Source organism: Sebastes fasciatus, chromosome 3 (assembly GCF_043250625.1).
Source record: "Sebastes fasciatus isolate fSebFas1 chromosome 3, fSebFas1.pri, whole genome shotgun sequence".
Taxonomy (NCBI): domain Eukaryota; kingdom Metazoa; phylum Chordata; class Actinopteri; order Perciformes; family Sebastidae; genus Sebastes; species Sebastes fasciatus.
The window spans coordinates 32400230-32420589 of NC_133797.1; the positions used below are offsets into that span (position 1 = coordinate 32400230).

At 40.3% G+C, this 20360-nt stretch overlaps 1 protein-coding gene and 1 long non-coding RNA gene across 3 annotated transcripts; one reads left to right on the forward strand and one right to left on the reverse strand.

Moving 5' to 3' along the window:
- Positions 1 to 2235: 2235 nt before the first annotated feature.
- Positions 2236 to 3358, reverse strand: LOC141764794 (uncharacterized). The gene is made up of 3 exons (XR_012593310.1): positions 3074 to 3358; positions 2863 to 3042; positions 2236 to 2534 (listed from the first exon to the last, which is right to left on the reverse strand). It is a non-coding gene; the product is annotated as an uncharacterized LOC141764794 (long non-coding RNA).
- A 1895-nt stretch (positions 3359 to 5253) lies between these two features.
- Positions 5254 to 20157, forward strand: ldlrb (low density lipoprotein receptor b). Of its 2 annotated transcripts, none has more exons than XM_074630354.1 (18): positions 5254 to 5591; positions 11415 to 11540; positions 12052 to 12174; positions 12869 to 13246; positions 13543 to 13665; positions 13798 to 13920; positions 14217 to 14339; positions 14949 to 15077; positions 15191 to 15362; positions 15499 to 15726; positions 15840 to 15958; positions 16074 to 16213; positions 16995 to 17136; positions 17233 to 17385; positions 17471 to 17680; positions 18091 to 18165; positions 18330 to 18490; positions 18607 to 20157. In XM_074630354.1, exons 1-18 carry the CDS (start codon positions 5510 to 5512, stop codon positions 18643 to 18645), a joined length of 2646 nt encoding a protein of 881 aa, XP_074486455.1. In that variant the 5' UTR covers positions 5254 to 5509; the 3' UTR covers positions 18646 to 20157. The 2 variants fall into 2 exon arrangements, with proteins under 2 accessions (XP_074486455.1, XP_074486457.1); XM_074630356.1 differs by having other exon boundaries at positions 5305 to 5591; positions 17474 to 17680.
- Positions 20158 to 20360: the final 203 nt, after the last annotated feature.

The window sequence follows — 20360 nt, forward strand, 5'->3', positions numbered from 1 at the left end:
TAAAATGAGAAAGTGGTGCTTGGTTTTATCTCGATTGTTTTCAACATTGCGGCTGGGTCACAAACTTTCTCGGCTGTGATTGGTTGTTTAGATTCAGGCACTGTAGAAACTTACAAATGCCATTAGGCGCACCGGAGGACACAGAGGAACATACTTTTTTTTCAGATTACCTGTCTCATGCACTACTGTGAGGATATAGTGACCGTTTTATAAAAATAACTTTTATCATATTTGCTCCAATGTGCCTGTTACAGCTTTAAAACACCTCAAACTTTTTTCATTAAATCTGACAGATGTAATGCATCTGTTTGACCACTAGGAGGAGGTCTCATACAAACACGAGTCAATCTGTCATTTCGCTGCTGCGTCATGAAGCAGGACAACCTTTTGAATTAAACCCTGTGCATTTTACTGCTGAAACTCTCCTCCAAAATGTCCCTGAATTCAAAAACTTTTCAATGTGAAAGCATTTCCAGGGAATTTAGGTGTTGCTTTGGCCCAACATGACCTTATTCCCAACATGGCCAAAGTTTCCAACATAACATAAAATATAAAATCAACATAAAACCTTGACTCACTTCTCGGTAAAGTCATGCAAATAAAATGAATACAGAAGCTCTTTATCCAGGCGACATAAACAACCTTGCTAGAGTCCTCGTATTTATGTTTATTTTGTAAGCTGGTTGGCTGGCACTGAGAGAAACATGTTGAGCGTACAGCGTCCGTTAGGAGGAGGGAACTTGGCATGTGTCTGGATGTGGGAAAGCGTGTGGTTTTAAACAGAACCCCGACAGTTAGGTCTGTGTTGGGGGTCGAAGCGTTTGCTCCCTACAGAGAAGAGGGCGAGGGGGGCGCACTCGGTTTCCTGATTTCTAGGAACTCCTGGATCCCATCAGCAACTCAAAACCAGTTGTTAGCATCTGTCTGGGGAAGGGGGGCACACACACAGGAGGCAGCAGACTCAGGATTTTACTAAAACTACTCAGGAGTTGTAAAAATATTAGTTTGGGGTTCACATCTTCAACACAAGAGTTTATATATTCACATATAACATCCTGAGCTTTGCCGATAAGGTGGATAACTGTCTAAAAGCTCCACTCTGATGATCCAAACTAAAGGAGTAACATTCATGTAAATCTACAAAATCTATTTTATTGTTCAAACAAGTCCATGAACACAGTTCCCTTTACTAGCTTCATAATGACCCTCATACTTCTGTGTTTCAGTCATACGTGTCAGTAAAGTCAATAAAAAGCAACAGACTACAGTTTATAGATTCAATAAAGGATCTTTTAAAGGAAGTTAATCTTTTGCTGTATTTTTAGGCAGCAGATAAACTTTTACAGAGGAAACAAAAGCTGGTTTATCTCACAAGCTTGTATGCTTAATTTAAGTGTAATTGTCCCACAACGCACAGGCTTACAAATACAAATGTTTAGACGTATACGTAAAAAAGGCCTTGAGTTGTTAAAACGTCACACAGCGCAGACATAAAGACACACTCAGGCTTCCATGAAAAGTGTGCGTGTGTTTAGACTTATCAAATCTGTTGGCCCTGAGACACTGGACATGACTTTCACATTCAGATAAAGTAGTGTTCAGTATATACTCTGCGTCTGTTCTCTGTTTGATATAGAGACAAGTGTTGATATCACATGTATGATAAGAAGTCAAGGCTCTATGAAGTTCTGCCTGGATGAATTTGAGGAGACCAACATGGATTTATACTGTATATGTGGTCCTTATTTAACTTTATGTTTCATGTTTTCTGCATTGCTGACTTTCTGTTGAGCTGCTCCCAGAGAGGAATATTTGAGAAAGAACCCCCTTTTTTTTTTTTTTCGCTAACAACTGAATTTATTATATTTATGTATTTGTTTATTTTACAGGGACAATAGACAATCATTGACTGTCCCAGAGTTAGCAGGATAGCTAAATTTCATCAGCAGTCCCTGGGCAGGAAGATCCATAGAAGAGTTATGGCAAGTGTTAAAATTCAGACAGAGACAGAGAATAAATAATGCATCATATAACACTAAAAGCACTTTCCATTTAAAAACATTGCATCTCCCAAAAAAGAGATAAAATACTCAATGTTAAGGACTTTTTTGGTTAATGGTCACTTGATTGCTGATGTTTCAGACATGACTTCTTGAGAGAGTAGAGCATTGTCTGATAGTGCTGGGTATTGTTATAAAAGTGTGCAACTCTAATGGAGAAAGCTGATCGAGGGAGGAGCAAGATTATGGATGTACAGGAGTTTGCAAGATAGACAAAATTATCAAACGTCAAAAGGTTGTATTTTGTAAATATGTGACAGTGATGGTAAATCGTAGGCTTTTTGAAAGCTGGAAGTGTAATAATGAATAAGAATGAAGTTAAACAAAATTCAATTGAGTGTAATTAGCAGGCTACCAATCTGTGTTATAGGACAGGCCAAAATGCAGCACACACACTCCTTGACATAGATAGGAGCAACAAAGAAATTGTGTTGGATGTGCAAAAGAATAACATTAAGATTAGTACGATTTTTGCTAACTAAGCAAAACTAATTTATTTTGTATTTGCATGCATGCATATTTTGTGCTTATGCAGTATTTTCCAAATAACTTTCAAAGAACAGGATTCATGACCAGTATTGTAAAAAAAAAAAACATTGCTGCTGTCAGATTAAATCATGGGTCTTCAAAATGTCAACTCTGGCCTGTTGTTTCATTTTATGAGTCTCAGATTGAGGGGATTTTTTTTTACACCGATGTAGTCACTCAATGTGACTCACTTGTTACTTTCTTCTTCTTCGGAAGTCATTGAGGTTGATGTTGTACTAAATTGTGTACAGGTGACAGGAAACATACTTTGCACGCGCTCACACACACACACACGCACACACACAAAGTAGTCCCCGCGTGACGCTGAGGGTGGGTGTGGGGATGGTGGGTGTAGCAGAATATGTAATCCAGCCGCTTTTACGACATTCCAGGAATACCTCCCACAGCTCATTCCCTGCTTCATCCAGGAGCCAGGCGAAGGTCCTCCCCCTCTCTACCACACACACACACACACACACACACACACACACGCACACACGCACACAATCCCCTCATGGAAACAACTTCTCAGTCTGATTCACCTCCTAAATATTACGGTGGCATCCAAAACCGTCTCCACTTCACAGACGCTGCATCACAAACTGATTAAAACCATCGATCCATTCAACACCGAGGCTTCACTACTCGAATCTGTGAAGTGAAAAAAACCCCAGTGTTGTTATCATGAAACTGAACTCTGCATGTAAAACAGTCTGATTAATGCATGAAGAAAAATGTGGGGGAAACTTTGAATCACTTTTTTGAGATAAGACTCTTTTGGAGCTAGATTCTCCATTTATCTTTTGGGATTGGGAGTGATAAGAGGTGACGTAGTAAACTTTCTCCCAGTAAATATTACTTCCTTGGAAAATATGACTGAGCTACTAAAATAATAGTACAGGTATCGTCTTTCCAGCCGTTTTGCATCATTACTAATGGTGATGTTTTGTTTTGCAAATGTTCTGTTTGCTTTTGAGGAGGAACACAACGCAGTGGCTGTAGATACACATTAACCTGACATTTGAATGCTCAATAGGTCCTGTTCAGAACTAATGTATGATGCTACAGCAGCATATGTCTGACTTTCCAGTTCAGATCATTTGATTTTTCTGTCTCATATTCCAGTGAACAGAGCTGCTGACATTTTTTTACTGGTTATATTTAAGAAGGAGTAATCCATAAATCCTTAAAATATGTAGATTTATGTGCTGCATTTGGCTTTTCCTTCAAAAGATTGACAATTCCCACAAGCCTGTATGTACATTAAAACAGTTCTTGATTGTTATAATCACTTCTCCTGTTCATACAAACTGATAAAAGATGCCTTCCTAATAGATTTTTTAATATACGTAAGTGATGGGTGACAAAATCCAGTTCTCCTTTTTTAAGCTAGAAATTTGAGTACATGGGCAAACTAAACTCTGTAGAAATGTTGTGGGTAGAGTTTCTCTGTGTATGTGAACCACCAGGCAGCATGTTGGGAAAGATTTGCCTCAACCTCATCTCTGTGGGAAACAGTTCTACAGTATGTATCACCCTTTAGTTTACCCACAAACCCCTGCAGCTACTCTCCGGTTGCATCCCAAGTCTCTTACATTTGTATCCACATTTCCCTCACTTGCCTCATTTCCAAGGAAACAGCGTAAGTGAAGAAAAGTGGATGCAATTTAAGAGACTTGGGATGTATCCCACCCACCCACCGACCCCCCCATGTGTGAGCACATGCTCACATGTGGTTTTCGTATAAACACAGGGTTTCTTTCTTCTCCCTTTTCTAATATTAAATCTTTACAGCGATGTGACTGTGGTTTTATGACATTTAGTTTCTTCTGTGACATCAGTAAGCTGTTTCATATTAATACACTGAATGTGAAAACATTTATCTGGGCAATATATCCTTGATGCAATATACACCTCAAGTGCAACTGTGTTTACATTTTATTTATTACATCTACCCTACCTATTTTACAAGTGCAATTACCTCTGTTTACATTACATCTATTTTTATATTTTATACATCTACTTTACCTGTTTTATTTACTTTATAACTGTGTGTGTGTTTTATCTGTTATATGTTTTATCTGCCTCGTTTAGTCTTGTCAAGTATTTGTTTTAAAGCACTGACCAGAAGTGGCAACTGTGAATCTTGTTGTATTTAATACAATGACAATAATGACAATAAAGCTTTCTATTCTATTGTATTCTAACAGAAAAGGAATAAATTCATGTTTCAAGTGTTCATTTGATAATTACTGCAAATATTTTTGTCTTTAGAAACATAAATGCATATTCAGTAACCCTATGGCTAGTAACATCCATTCTGCAGTATTTTAGTGATCTTGACTTCATTACAGTTCAGATCTCGTTGTATTTAATACAATGACAATAAAGCTTTCTATTCTATTCTATTCTATTCTTCTCATAGAGACTGATACTGTATATCATCCCTAAATGTCTAGCAAGATGTTAACCGCCTTTTGTTACTTCTGTCTGTTTCACCACTTCCTCTCATTCATTCTCCACTCACTTACACACACACACACACACACACACACACACACACACACACACACACACACACAAAGTGATACAGCAACATTGTGGCTCCTCCTCCTGGCGGTGCCCACGTACACTTTCCAACATCACACCACTGCTCTGTCTCCGCCCTCCTGTCAGCCTCATAGAAACTCATCAGATGTTACTCGGACCCCATAATATTTTGCTACCACTCTCCTTTTACGTACAGCCTCTCTGACTCTGCTGCCTGCCGCCTCTCCGTCTCATCCAGAGCCTTTTTACGCATAGACCTCTGCTGTGAACTCGCCCATCTGCTCCTCCATCCATATCTGCAATCATCACAGCTCAACTTGACTCTTCTTCTTTTGCGGGTCAAAGAAGGACACATTAAGGAAGACAGGACAATGCTTGGGATGCGGAGGGGACTCGTTTTGGTGTCCGCATGTTGGTTTTTGCTGATGCTGATTCATTTTTCGCCTCCAGCAGGTAAGAAAAGACATTTCCTGGAAAGTACCTTTTTCTTACCACACACAGAGGGATGTTTCAAAGTTGGCGAGGCTGAATCATTCTGGTTGCACGTATTAAATATCAAGCATATTCCACAATATTTATGCCTTGCAAGAAATAGTTTTTGGCATCATTTGAGTTGTTTGTATGGGTCTATTATACAAATTTAAATGTCTCCATGATGAGCTCTTGCGATGAAAATATGACCGGTGAGTTACTTTGAGATAAGAAACACTTGATTCATTCTGAATTTTACTTGAAAATAGATCCTATAAATGCAATAATTGTGAATGTAATGATGATAATAATAAGAAGAAACACAGTGTGGTTTACAATTTCGGCGTGAATGAATGGAATTTACGCACCGCGCTCTGATTGGTTCGTTCCGTTCTAGAAGGCAACCGAACAGCCAATCACGTCCGTCTGCGCTGCCGGCTCGGTTCAAGTTTCAAGGTGGGCGGAGCCAACGCAGAAACAGGCGGTTGTCAACGAGAAAGGGTGCGGTTAACAACAGCAGCGTTTATACAGTATGCATCCTCCTCCCTGCAGCACGCTGGAGGAAATGGGATGATGGAAAATCTGCATTTTTTTCCCTTTTTAGCTGTACAAGATTTATCCAAAGACTATGTGTAACCTCTCCCCTGCTCAACTTCAGAAGTAATACCACACATACAGTAGCACGTTATTCAAATAGCTTCTAAGGGTTATACAGATATGGATTAAATTAATTAGTATTTTGAGCGTCATATTGTAGGCTACATAAAAGCCCACTTATAAGACAACATATATATACTGTATATACATAATGCACTTTCCACTCTGAAGCAAAAAAAAAACCCAGCAGGTTTATAAGCAGGCAAACTTTATTTATATGGTACTTGGAAACAAATGTCTTCAGGTCTGGACTCTAATCAAGCATGTGAAATTCAGTGCAAATTAGACAATGTAAAGTCAGGTTATACAACCGCTTTCTGTGTCACGGTGAAACATTCAAATTGCCTGACTGGCCAACGGAGTTACACGAAAACGAAACAGCTTCGCAATTTGGCATCTTGATGGTCTTGAGGTTCTGCTGACCAATTGTAAGATGGATCTGTTGAATCCTCTAGCAGGAGTTTTAAAAGTAAAGTGCCCAAAAAAATGGCGTATTGTCACATGAGCTATGACATCATTCAAGGTATCGATTATTCCTTCGCAATTTAGCGCCACATTAGTCGGAGGGTTATAACAACTAAATTTGAAAAAGAATCTGATAAACTTTTTAGGTTTCCATAAAATACATGAAAAACGCACAGAATTCAAACTAAGGCCTTCAACACATTACAGGGCGCTATGGAGCCCCGCTAAACACGCATGAATCCAATCACTGTATACTCTGGCATTGTTCACGTTTTGATACGTGCGCCAAGTTTGGTGAGATTTTAAATATCCCAAGGGCGTCAAATATGCGTTCAAATGCTAAAATTAATTGGAGGCGCTATAGAGCTGTCGTGCCACACCCTAGCTCAATTGAGTCATCAAATCATAATAATTACTAGTTTGAACATGGGTGCATTGTTTCATGAGTTTTTGTGCATCCTTAAGAAAATTAACACACAAAATCCAAAATGTCTGACTTCCTGCCTGGTGAAAATATGTTATGTAAAATATGTTCTTCAAGATGAGAGCAATGATCCCACCAAATTGCGTGAACATCGAAGGAAACATTATCCAAACTCTGACGTGCGTTTGCGGGCGCCATGGAGCCGAATGGCCACGCCCGATCCCAATCAATGCAGTAATTTGCCATTTTTGCCAGCTCTGATTTGTGTGCCAATTTTCATGAATTTTCGAGCATCCCAAACCACTGAAAAATGTGTTTACTTTGCAGAAAAATAATAAGGAAAATAATAATCCCTACAAAAAATAATAGGTTCCTCGCAGTGCCAGGGACCGATGGGCCCTAACAAGCAGAATTAAGAGTACAACCCTGTTGAAGAGAGAACATAAATAAAATCAAGAGACAGCCTAAGATAAAAAGATGTTTTTGGCTTCTCTGAGATAAATATAGTATATTATAGGCTATAACATATGAACCACATTAAGAAGTGGTGAGTTATACATATGAAGTATTAATACTGCATTGACAGGCACTAAAATTAATATTAAAATCCTCCTTAATTTTAATTCCACATCATCACCATTCAGTTTGGCCACACATGGATTATTACAATATGCCATTTATTTTCATACAAATAACACAATTGGCGAAGGAGTGAACTTAATGCACTTTAAGGCCATAAATATGCTGAGAATGAATCTGGCTTCAGCCCCATTCTGCCAGCTCGTAATCCCCCGATAATCTCAACTCTCCTACAAGAGCTTTTCAGATTAAAACTAAAGTTTCTTTCCAGTTCATGGAGCTCACTGCCAGTCATCAGATCTAGTGGTGTGTGTGTGTGTGTGTGTGTGTGTGTGTGTGTGTGTGTGTGTGTGTATGTGTGTGTTATAGGGGAATATTCATGTGTGCTTTCTTTGTTTAAAGGTCGGCTCTGGTTTGTTTAATGTATTCGCTTTGTGTTTAGCATACTCCTGAAATGAGGCAGAGCCGTGCGCTGTAGTAAAGACGAGTTTTAAAAAAGCCACAGGGTTTTTTTTTTCCACATGGGAGACTAAACTTCTAGACGGTGGTGACTCACAAACACTTTCATCTATCAATCATTTAGAAATACCTCTTTGGCAATTAGAGGGCTGGTGTTTCACTGAAGTCTGCAGGGGAAAGATACCGACATCAAGTCAAACTACAGAGGAAATGTGCAGCAGTTTGATACGCCTGCAGACGATGACCTCATTATAAAGTCTTAAATTTGAAGTGTGGCACTAACGGTCCAAAGGCTTTAACTAAGATGATCGGATAGGTTCGGATAGGCATGTGGGAATCAAACTTAATTTACTGTACAGCAGTATTAATTCATTACCGAGTGACCTCTGTGAATTCATCTTAATTTATGAAATACAGCTTCAGTAGATTACTGAACCAGTATAAACCCAGATTCAGTGGCTGTCTCCTGATGCACATGCATCGTGGTTATTTATTAACTTTAGGGTTTGAGTCAATAAACACACCTCTTTGTGAAGGTTTTTGGTGTGTGTGTACTGCATGCATGTGCCATAAAATGACAGGAATGCATTGTTAGTGGACAAAGTCACATGTATAGTCACAAAGGGGGATTGTTGTCATGCAGCGTTGTGATGACGACTTGTCTAACCTCTTGTGAGTATCTGCCTGACATTCATTGGACCAGTTTCTGCTGTCAAACAAGTATGAGTTTTCATATGTTTTGGAGGGAATCGTAGCAGCCTGGTGTGCGTGTGTGAGGTGGTACTCGAATGGCCTTACATGGTGGTGTTATGACTGGACCCTTTGCTGGTTGTCGGGTTCACACTGTGGCTATAAATAGCACCTGAACGCTGTCGTTTCTCTGCAGAAGCAATTGATGCACTCTGCTTCAGATACTGTTCAAACAGGTAAACAAGTCCAGTCTGGACAAAAGATGCTTAGGACAAAACAGTGAACACATTCTTCATTAGCCAAACTGAACCTGAACTTTTCACCGCAGAAAAGACGTCCTGTAAAGAATTAAAGGAAACCTCCTCTCCTCCTCTTGCTGAACAGTATTCTTGGGAGGCTCGTGACCCACATGTGGAGGAGGAAGGGAAGATTAGCAGTGGAAAATGAAAACATGGGCCTGTATATTTAACAGTCTCCCCCCTCAGAGACAGGGTCAGGAGTTTGGAGATCAGCGTTTAACCCCTTTTTACTTCCTCTTCTCCTGCAACTGGAATGAATGAACGATTCTCAAAAAGCGAAAGTGAGCGAGAGTTGCAGGGAAACTTTTTTTCGTTGTACAGTAACATGTGTCACCGCGTATCTTCAGCAACAGCTGGAGCGTGCTTTGGAAACTCTGTTCCTGGAATCCACGCTGGCTGTACGCCTGGCCTCGCCGCCGTGTGTGAGTGTTCGTAGTTTCCCTGAAAGTACGAGTGTATCGGTTGCACAAGAAAGCCTCTCAAAATCAGCCACAGTTTTTCCCATAATCAGTGAAACCCTAAATTGACGTAATGTTCCCAAGAATATCGAAAGATGAGAGTCGACTTCACACTTCTGTTTTTACATTTACAAATCAGGAGGGAGGGGACTCTTGGTGGCAAGTCCAGTATTGAGAAAGCACCCTCTCCTTATTTTACAATTTCCTGAACCACCACTCTATCGTAATCCATCAGACCTGCAATGTCTCTTTCTAAACTGTCATCACTCATTGAAACCCTCAAGTTCCTTGTGTTTAGAGTCTCCGCATTGGCCTGTGGGTCACCGTGATGATGCTGTTATGAGGAATGTACCAATCAGCAACTGGTGGTGTGATTGTTCAACTCCTCCCATTCTATTGTCTTAAAGGGATAGTCTGTCATGTCCCCAGCCTCCAGGTCACAGGAGAGACTGGCTGTGCTGAGGTGATGGAGGAAGACACTCGTATGAGTGTGAATGGACTTGTTGGTTTCAAATGTGCCTTGATGTTGATGCCCTCTTTGCTTTCATTGAAGTGTGATCGTTTCGGGGCAAGAACTCTGAGCCCGAAATAAACCGGGGTCAACCTAAGGTCGTACCACTTCAAACTTTAAAGCTGAGCAGTGAAGCTACTGCCACTTACGTGACAAAAAGAGGTGTGAGTCCTGTTCCATACCTGAAATAAATGTGTCCAAACAGCAGAGTAACAAGCAGGTGTGTAGTTGGGTTACACCTGCTTTTCATGACTAATAATACTTTCATTATTAATAGTTGCTACACCTGAGTGCACACCTGTAGGAGATGCTAAGATGCAAAGCTGCAACATAAAATGAAACACTCTTTTGTACAGCTAATAAATATCGTTTAGTCTGTTTCTTCCTCTTATTTATGCTCTCTTTTTCCTCTTCTTATTTTTTCTCTCCTCTCCATCTTTTATTTTATCTTTTTTTTTTATTCTAATAAAATATGGACTTTAATGTCCAAAAACTGAAGTGAAATGAAGGGAAGTTGAATTGGTTTGTGGGTATGATTGACAGAAATAGCAATCAAACATTTCATGAATTAATAACTAAGTGTACAATAAAAATAGGCATAAATACATTTGTTTACAAATTAATTTAATAATCTATAAATAAATAGACTAATTTACAAAGTTATTTATTATTCAATATTTTAATGGGCAATAAAAAGAAGAAATACTGTATATAAAAATAATTTACAACGGAAACGTGTAAAATCCAACAACATTAAACAAATTGACTAATGCCTATTTTTATTGTACAATTACTTATCAATTAATTAAATGCTTTATTACTATTTCCGTGACACTTGTCTCCATACATGTGTGTGTCATGGGAAAATAAAGAAAGATAGGAATACTAATTTTGTGTACCTGCAAAGGAAGGGCCTCGTCTGTCCAAATACTTCACAATAAAGTCATATTACTTCATATCTTGTTCTAACATGAGTCAGGGAACCACACAGTGTTGTTATCTTAACCTCCTCTGAGTTAAGCAAAGAGTAAAAGGTGTGACCTGTCAGTTATCTGAACGCCAGTGGCCTTCAATGGTCATTTTTTATCCTGTGTGTAATTTTCAGTTAAATGTTAACCTCACAGCGATACCAGCTTTTTTTTGTGTTGACACAAGCTCACGTTACTACGAGGTGCTCACGAGCAGCAAAGTGTAAATTGTCGCAGTAAATAATTGTTGCTGATAATGTGTCACACTGAACTCTGTGGTTTTCATCACCCACAGATGCAGCCTACATATGCAGCCCCATTCAGTTTAAGTGTGGAAACGAGAGGTGCATCACCCGCAAGTGGACTTGTGATGGAACCGACGACTGCGGTGACGGAACAGATGAACTTCCTGCAACCTGCGGTGAGACATGTGACGAAAATAAAGAAAACATGAATACATGTGTATAGGACTGCAACCATAGATCTGCCATTGATAATCTTCATCAATCGTTTTGTCTATAATAGTATAAAAAAAAGTAGTGAAAATGCCTATTACAATTTCCCAGAGGCCAAGGTGACGTCTTGTTTTATCTGACCAACAATTCAAAAACTAAATATTTTCTTTTTGCTATCATATATGACAAAGAAAAAAATTAATCAATTTTCAGAATTGATTTATGACATTTTCTGTCAATGTACTAATAGGTTAATCAACTAATTGTAACACTAATTAATGCAAAATATGAAAGAAATCAAACCCAGAATCGTCATCTTGACCTGCTCATAACATAAGGTCATGTGAAGCAGAAACACAACAATGAATCCACTGTGCAACTGTAGTTTCCGTACGTAAATGATTGTTCAGTTTTATACTGTAGTCACAGGCCTTATCATGAGATCATTTGAGTCATACTTCCTGTTTCCGTCCTCAGCATCCAAAACATGTCTGGAGTCAGAGTACAACTGCGGCCCGCCCACCAACCAGTGTATACCAGGAGGCTGGCACTGTGACGGCAGAGCTGAATGTGACAACGGAGCAGACGAGAAAAACTGCTGTAAGTTTTATATATAAGCTTTTAACACGTTTTGCAACGTACTGAAACATCACAAACTATAAAAACTTAATAGAAAAAAAACCAATCAGGATTGTGAAAAGAAGTGACTTCCTGATTCTGGTGTCCTAGAGGAAATAATTTGGTTTAACATAAGATAAGATAAGATAAGAAACACTTTATTGATCCCAAACAGGGAAATGGAAGTGTCACAGCAGCAAAACAAAATACAATAATAGATGTGTATAGTGTAGATGAGTAACCTTGAAAAAAATACCATATACATTATGAGCATTTATATACAATAAGGATATTGATACACCATATCTAAATAGTTACTTCAAAGTGTATTGAGGCAACTAATTACATATAAAGTGAGGAGATAAGGAAGTTGAAATAAATATTTAATTAAAAAAAATGCATTTCAAAGAGTGGGATCAGGTGATGAGTAGATAGGAGTGTTATTTATTTCGCTTATTGCAGCAAAAGCAACATACAAACAAAGAAAAAGCAAATAAAAAACAATCCTGATGTCCAGATAATATTTGTAAATTTGGTTTTTAGAAACAAATTTAAGGTTTTTTATAACAATAAAAACTCCAAACTGTGCTGTTTATTTGTGTGAATTTCACATCTGATCTATTTTTAGCCTTATCATCACTAACTCCTCTCTTCTTCCTCTCCTGCCTCACCACAGCGGCCAAACAATGCACCGCTGGTGAGTTCCGCTGCACCACCGGACATTGTATATCCACCACCTTCCGTTGCGACGGCGACCACGACTGTCCAGACGGCTCAGACGAGGCTTCCTGCCCCAAACCCACCTGCAGCTCTCGTTCCTTCCAGTGCAACAACTCGGTATGTGTGCCGGCCCTGTGGAGCTGCGATGGAGACGAGGACTGTGCTGACGGGTCGGACGAGTGGCCGCAGAACTGTGTGGGACGGCAGCCGGAGAAGCCAGTGGTGCGCTGCGGCGTCCACGATTTCCAGTGTGCAAATGGGGACTGTATCCATGGTAGCTGGAGGTGTGACGGAGGCAACGACTGCCAGGATCGATCGGACGAGGTCAACTGCAGTGAGTTGGCTTTCTTGGGAGTGTTATTTATTCCCATCTTCTTTATCTTCCTCTGATGAATCTTCTCTGACTCATATTTAACTGAGCCTAACAGATGTAGCCTATTCATGCTTGAGCATACATAATATCCTGTTGCCATCCAGGGCCACCTGCTCAGCATCATCAATATTGACACAAGACCCACAACAAATCATGTCAGCGAGGATTTCCTCCTCACTCTGTCATCCTCCCATTGCTCTCCGTCTCATTTCACTGTCTCTTTTTCTTGTCTTCATCCATTCGTCTTCATTTTCCAGGTCGTCCTACTTGTCGCCCAGATGACTTCCAGTGTAATGACGGCGCCTGTATCCATGGCAGCCGCCAATGTGACAGAGTGCACGACTGCAGGGACCTCAGTGATGAGATTGGCTGCCACACAGGTGACTCTTTCACCCACGCACTTAAGTGTATACAGATGCTAATATTTTCTTCCTCAAGATGCATAGAAAAGTCATAATGTCTCAAACCATTGGATTAAACTTAAATTCACTGTCTTCTGTTCTTCTCCACAGATAATGTATGTGAAGGCCCTACCAAGTTCAAGTGTCGCTCCGGGGAGTGTATCAACATGGATAAAGTGTGTGACAAACAGAAAGACTGCATAGACTGGTCCGATGAACCTGTCAAAGAGTGTAGTAAGTGAAGTCTTATTTATTTACCATCCACCCAACAGCCAAAAGCCATCAGAGCAGGACGTGTGTCAGATTTGGGGTATACACTACGGCTCGGTTGGTGCTCGTAGAAAAAATTAAAAGTGAAACCACATCACAGCCTGGCAAATGTGATTGGAAGAGTCAGCCAAGCGGCCCTGGTATAGTGGCCTGGATAGTTTGTGGTTTGAATGAGTGAGCTCACTGTCGATTTCGAGCTACCGTTAGGAAAATGGTGGTCATGAATACTGTGTAAGCTCTGTGTATCTTTGTCTCCACAGACAACAATGAGTGTTTGACTAAAAATGGTGAATGCTCCCATACCTGCAACAACCTGAAGATTGGCTACAACTGCTCCTGCCCTGCTGGATACAAACTGAAAGTGGACAAGAAGACCTGTGAAGGTGAGAGGAGGGCGTCTGACAATTCAAATTTAGATGCAGGCTGTGACCAGCTTTTGAACACTGTATTAGAAACTTGACTTGCCAACCAGGAAGTTAGCATCGCCCTGGGTTCCCTCGACAAAAAGCCAATGGAACTTTTCCATTGGGTTTTGGATAATTGCCAAAAATAATCTCTGTGGCAAATGTTTATGATACTTCCACGTTTTGTTCAGCTACATAAACGCCACATATGAACATCACTTTTATGATTTTTGAAGTGAGAATGCAATGGCCAGAAGTAAAAAGCTAACATTAGGAATGACGTTTACTAATCTCATTTAGCCACTCTTTTGAGACACATAAAGGCTTCAAAATTCACAAGTGGGGTATTTACTGATGTATTTTATGTCATAGAACAAAATGCTAAAATCTCTTAAGCTTAACGACAGACCTTATTTCAGGCATCTAACTAAAAACCCATTAAAAAAAAACATTGACTTCCAGACCAGGGAACCTGAAGTGCTAAAATGCTAACTCATTTCCAGGTTTTAGGACTCATTCCTGCACCAGTCTATTTGCCAACTGCTATCTCTCAATTTGCCCCTTGCCCTTCTGTCCCTCCACCTGCAGACATTGATGAATGTGCTGAGCCGGACACTTGCGGTCAGATCTGCATCAACCTGCCCGGCAGCTACAAGTGTGACTGTAAGGAGGGCTACACGATCGACCCTGTGACCAAGACATGCCACGCTGAATCAGGTAGAAAGAAAGCCTGTGCTCTCAAGAGTAGCTATCTCATCTGACAGTTGACAGATTTGCATGACCTATAGATTTATAGAGCTATCTGAAAAAAAAATTTCTGTGTCCTCCAGGCACTGTCCCCACCCTCTACTTCACCAATAGACACGAGGTGAGGAAGATGACGGTGGACCGCAGCGAGTACGTGCGTCTGATCCCCGAGCTGAAGAACGCGGTGGCTCTGGACATGGACATGCCCAACAAGACCATCTTCTGGTCTGACTATTCTCTGAAGAAAATCTACAGGTTAGAAAGACTTTATCGATCTGTTTCTGTGTCTCATTAAGCTCGTGCTGCACCAGAAAGCCTGGATCTACAACTCTGTATTACATTTGATTTGAAAGCGATATCTGTCTCTAAAGTGAAACTCTCCACCCGACAGCTCCAAGCTAGACGTGGCCGGTAACTCCTCTCACCACACTGTGGTAATTGGCAGTGGGATCGAGGCCCCAGCGGGCATTGCGGTGGATTGGATCCATGGCAACATCTACTGGACTGACAGCATTTTGAAGACTATCTCTGTGGCAACAACAGACGGCAGCAAGAGGAAGACCCTGATCGCAACAAACCTGGATAAGCCGAGAGCCATCACAGTCGACCCTGTGAACAAGTAAGTGGAAGAGACAGACGTGTGAAATAGCTGAAATGTCTTTAAGTTTGGGATCAACTGGAGCTCTTTGTTGTGATTTCATTTTTCTAATTTATTTTCTGTGTCCTCTTTAGCTTTATGTACTGGACTGACTGGGGCGAGGAGGCCAAGATAGAGAAGAGTGGGTTGAATGGAGCGGATCGCGTTGCCTTGGTAACAGATAACATCATGTGGCCCAATGGCATCACCCTGGGTAAGCAGAATGTCACGGATGCACTATAACAACCTGTATGATGAGCACACAGTTATATTGACCAGTGAAATATCTATAATATGTCTGTGGTGTGTTTCCTGCTCCGTCTGCACAGACATGGTCAACCAGCGTCTGTACTGGGTGGACTCCAAGATGCACACTCTGTCCAGCATCGATGTGAACGGAGGGACGCGACACAGTCTCATTTTCAGCCCGGAAAAGCTCTCCCACCCCCTCTCTCTGACTGTCTTTGAGGTTAGTGATGAAATCAATGTATCGCCAGATGGAAATTAAGTCATTGAAGGTTAAAAACATATGATCTGCTTCAAATGACAAAATACTTCAGAAGAAAGGGAGGTCTGTCATAAATATCATACAAATTTAATTCTAATTCTCATTTTAAAATGAAATGTGTTCCTCCCTGGTTTATTAATCTTAACACACAAATAGGGCTGCAACTAACAATTATTTTCATTGTAGATTAATCTGTCGATTACTTTCTCGATTAATCGATTAGTTGTTTGGTTTATAAAATGTCAGAAAATGGTGAAAAATGTTGATCACTGTTTCCCAAAGCCCAAGATGACGTACTAAAATGTCTTGTTTTGTCCACAACTGAAAGATATTCATTTTACTTTTATAGAGGAGTAAAGAAACCAGAAAATATTCACATTTAACAATCAAAGAATTTCGACTTTTTTTCTTCAAAAAATTATTCAAACCGAATAAACGATTATCAAAATAGTTGGCGATTAATTTAATAGTTGACGACTAATTGGTTAATCGTTGCAGCTCCACACACAATGTACTTAACTACTGTATTTCAAACCAGTCAGTCAGTAATCCAGTTCATGCACGGCGAGCGTTATCCGGCTGAAACAGTTTAGAAGTATAAAGCCAGAGCTGAGTGTGCACTTAATTCCCTATAAATTTGGATCAGTGTGCTAATTCTTAATCAGTCTTTACCATTAAACCGTTTAGCAAATTCTGAATTAATTAAACTGTTTTACTCAAGTTGCATTTCTCTTTTAAACAGGACAAAGTGTTTTGGACAGACATGACCAACAGTGCTGTTTTTAGTGCCAACCGCCTGACGGGGAGGGGCATCACTAAGCTGGCAATGGACCTGAACCAGCCAGAGGACATCATAGTGTACCACAACCTCAAGCAGCCAATCGGTACAGAAGCATCACTCGATCTGAGCGATATCGTAACAGACAAACTGTTGAGGCCATAAAATGGTTTCTAATGCCTCTTGTTGTACCCACCTTTAGGTACAAACTGGTGCAGACAGAGCAACAGTATGAATGGCGGATGCGAGTTTCTGTGCCTCCCTGCCCCTCGGATCAACGAGCGCTCCCCTAAATACACCTGCGCCTGTCCTGACCACATGACCATGGGACCTGACATGAGGAAATGTGTGGCAGGTAGGTGTCCCCTGCACATGGCACTACGATTAAACTGAAGTTAAACATCAAATCATGATGGTAACCCTTATATTTACTTTCCCAGCAGCCTCAGTTGCCCCTCCTGCCGAAAAAGAAACTGGTGCACCGCTCCCTCCCAAAGCTCCCACCAAGCCCGCTACAACACCCAGCCCGCCTGTCCCTACCACTACTACAACCACAACTACAACTACCACCACAACTACAACTACCACCACAACTACCAAAAAACCCACAACTACCTCGTCCACACAACAACCTGCCGCCACTGCTCAAGGTACAGGAAGTGGTTCTGGATAAATGTTGGAAAAACGCAGTGTTTGATGAAGTGATTGCAAAATATCCTCAACAGTCTAGAAAATTCCGTCAAAGTGCTTCATTGTCCTTATTCTATGGCCACATAGCAATGGAAAAAGTGAAGTTTAAAGTGTTAGCCGAGGGATGACAGTGAGGTAACTGGTACAATGTAGCATATGTGTTGTTGTTATGGTTACCTGCAGTTTCACATAATTAGCATAATGATATCAAACTGTGGACTCGAACTATTGGTGCCTTGTTCACGAGAAGAGTCCATATGAACCTCTTGTGGTATTCACAACCTCATAAGTGGAAAGTTTCTGAAAGCACGGAGTTAACGAGTTTTTTGTTGACATTGTCAGAACTCAATGTATTCTCTGCTTTTTTCAGGTAACAGATTGGCAGCCTCGCCCGCAGAAGCCTCTTCATCTCACCCCGTTGCTCTCTATGTTGTGTTGCCAATACGTGAGTTCCACATTTCAGTTCTGCTTTCTGTCGAGTACTCGACCTCGCATCCTGCCCTATTCGCCCACGCATGCAACCTAAAGGGCTGTTTAATAATCTGCACTAACTTTCACTACTTCCTCTGATCTCACCAAGTGACCATCAACTCCTCTTTTGCTCTGCAGTGGTCACGTCCCTTCTGCTCTTTGGAGCAGTGTTGCTATGGAGACACTGGCGTCTGAAGAACAGCAACACCATCCACTTTGACAACCCAGTGTACCAGAAAACCACCGAGGATGAGATGCACATCTGCAGGAACAGCTCTGAAGGCTACGTTTATCCTCAGGTATCTCCACTTTGATACACTTTATGGTTAAATAAATATAACCTCTAAAAATAGACTAAGTATGTACTGTAGTTCTACAGCTTTGCTTATTCAGTGTTGCTTTTTTTGTTTTGCAGAGGCAAATGCTGAGCACGGAGGACATGGATATTGCATGACCCAAAGATGACACTAGCTGTAATTGAAGTAATTTTTTTCCGATGCAAACGTGAAGCAACGAAGGCCATTTTTTTTTCTACTGCTGCTGCTTAACAGCCCCTTCCCTTCCCCCTCTCTGTGAGCTCATTTTGTGGCTTATGCTTCTGACCTCAGCACTGTGCCGTCCAAGTCTGAAGGAAGAACTGAAAAAAAAGAAAAGAAAAAAAAAAGATCTTTGAAACTTTAGTATGACAAAATAAAGTAGAAGTACAGGAAGCCATTTAGACCCCAAAATGGGTTAAAAATGAAGGACTAATGCATGGTCTCGGAAGATGAAGTTCTTGGTCCCAGAGACTCTTATGAAGCTATCTGACTTACTTTACAACCAATACATTGCCTCAGTATGTTGATTAAATACATAAGTCACAAGTTCTGCAAGTTTAACTTGAAAAGCCTGACCGATTATGTCTTAACGCTGATGTGTGCCTTCCATCCACACTCTGGTAATTTAGCAAACTTTATTGGATGTATATAAATGCCTTACTAAACCAGTTTCTGTGGTAGTGAAACTTTAGTGCTTTAGCTTCAGGCAGTGATGCCTTCATAATTATACCGAGGCCTTCTCTTCACCTGTTGCACATTTAGTTGGCTCCCATATCAGAGGCATTTATCTTTATCATCCATCATGTCTCAAATGTAAGTCCCATTGAAATCAGTACTCTCGTGTTCTTTATTGTTTCCATTATGTCCGAGTGTGGAGAGTCACAGATGGTTTACATTGTAAATGGAAAAAGCTGCTGAGTTTTCTGAAGTCAACCAAAATGAAGAAAATGTTCTTTTTATGAATGAAGATAGTAAAGTAAAAAAAAGCGATTGTAGGTGATCATAATACTGTAAATAATATCTGTAAATATTTTTTGTAAAACTCTCTTAAGTTCGATCTGGTGTTGCCTTTTTACATTTGTACATTTTAATCAAGAAATGTTGTAAATATGTAAGAGATTCTTTTATTTATTTATGGAAATATATGAGAGAAGGATTTCGATTTTTGTCATCTGGCTGTAAACATGTTAGCACCTACCACGATGAATTGTTTTTGTTCCAGCTAAGCCAGTTTAACCTTTACATTGCACAGCTGTTGTTATTTAACTTATATTCAATCAAAACTTTGCTCCGCTGTTCAGTTTCGTGTGTGCGACATCCTGTATGAGTCACTATACGGCAGCGTAGTGCTGCATGTTACAGAGAAAGGCTAAAGAAGCTTGTTAATTACACAATTGTTTGTTTCTTTTTCAGCAATAAATTACATAATTTATTTTGCTTCAGCTTTTCTGTTACGTTTTGTTCTCACTGTGAGGTTATTAAGGCACATACTGTAGTGTGCAAAGCAGCAAAATGTATGTATGTATGTATGTATGTATGTATGTATGGACAAGAATTGATGCGCAACAGCCGGCTTGTATATGCACATTGCTTTGTTTGTGTTTGGTTGTGTTGGGGTTTTTTTAAATAAAAGAAAAATTCTCGTAAAACCTGTCTTTCTCTTTAATGAGGGTCGGTTTTACTACTGGGAAAAGTTGCGTCATGACGGAACTAAACTGGGACATTTGAGAAAAAAACAGTCTCATCCGATCCAAGATTAGATTACATTAGAACACGAGATATAAACTGATCCAAGTACAGGATGTCTTGCAGAGCTCTCCACTGACAAAGCTGATTATTCTTGGTAGAATGG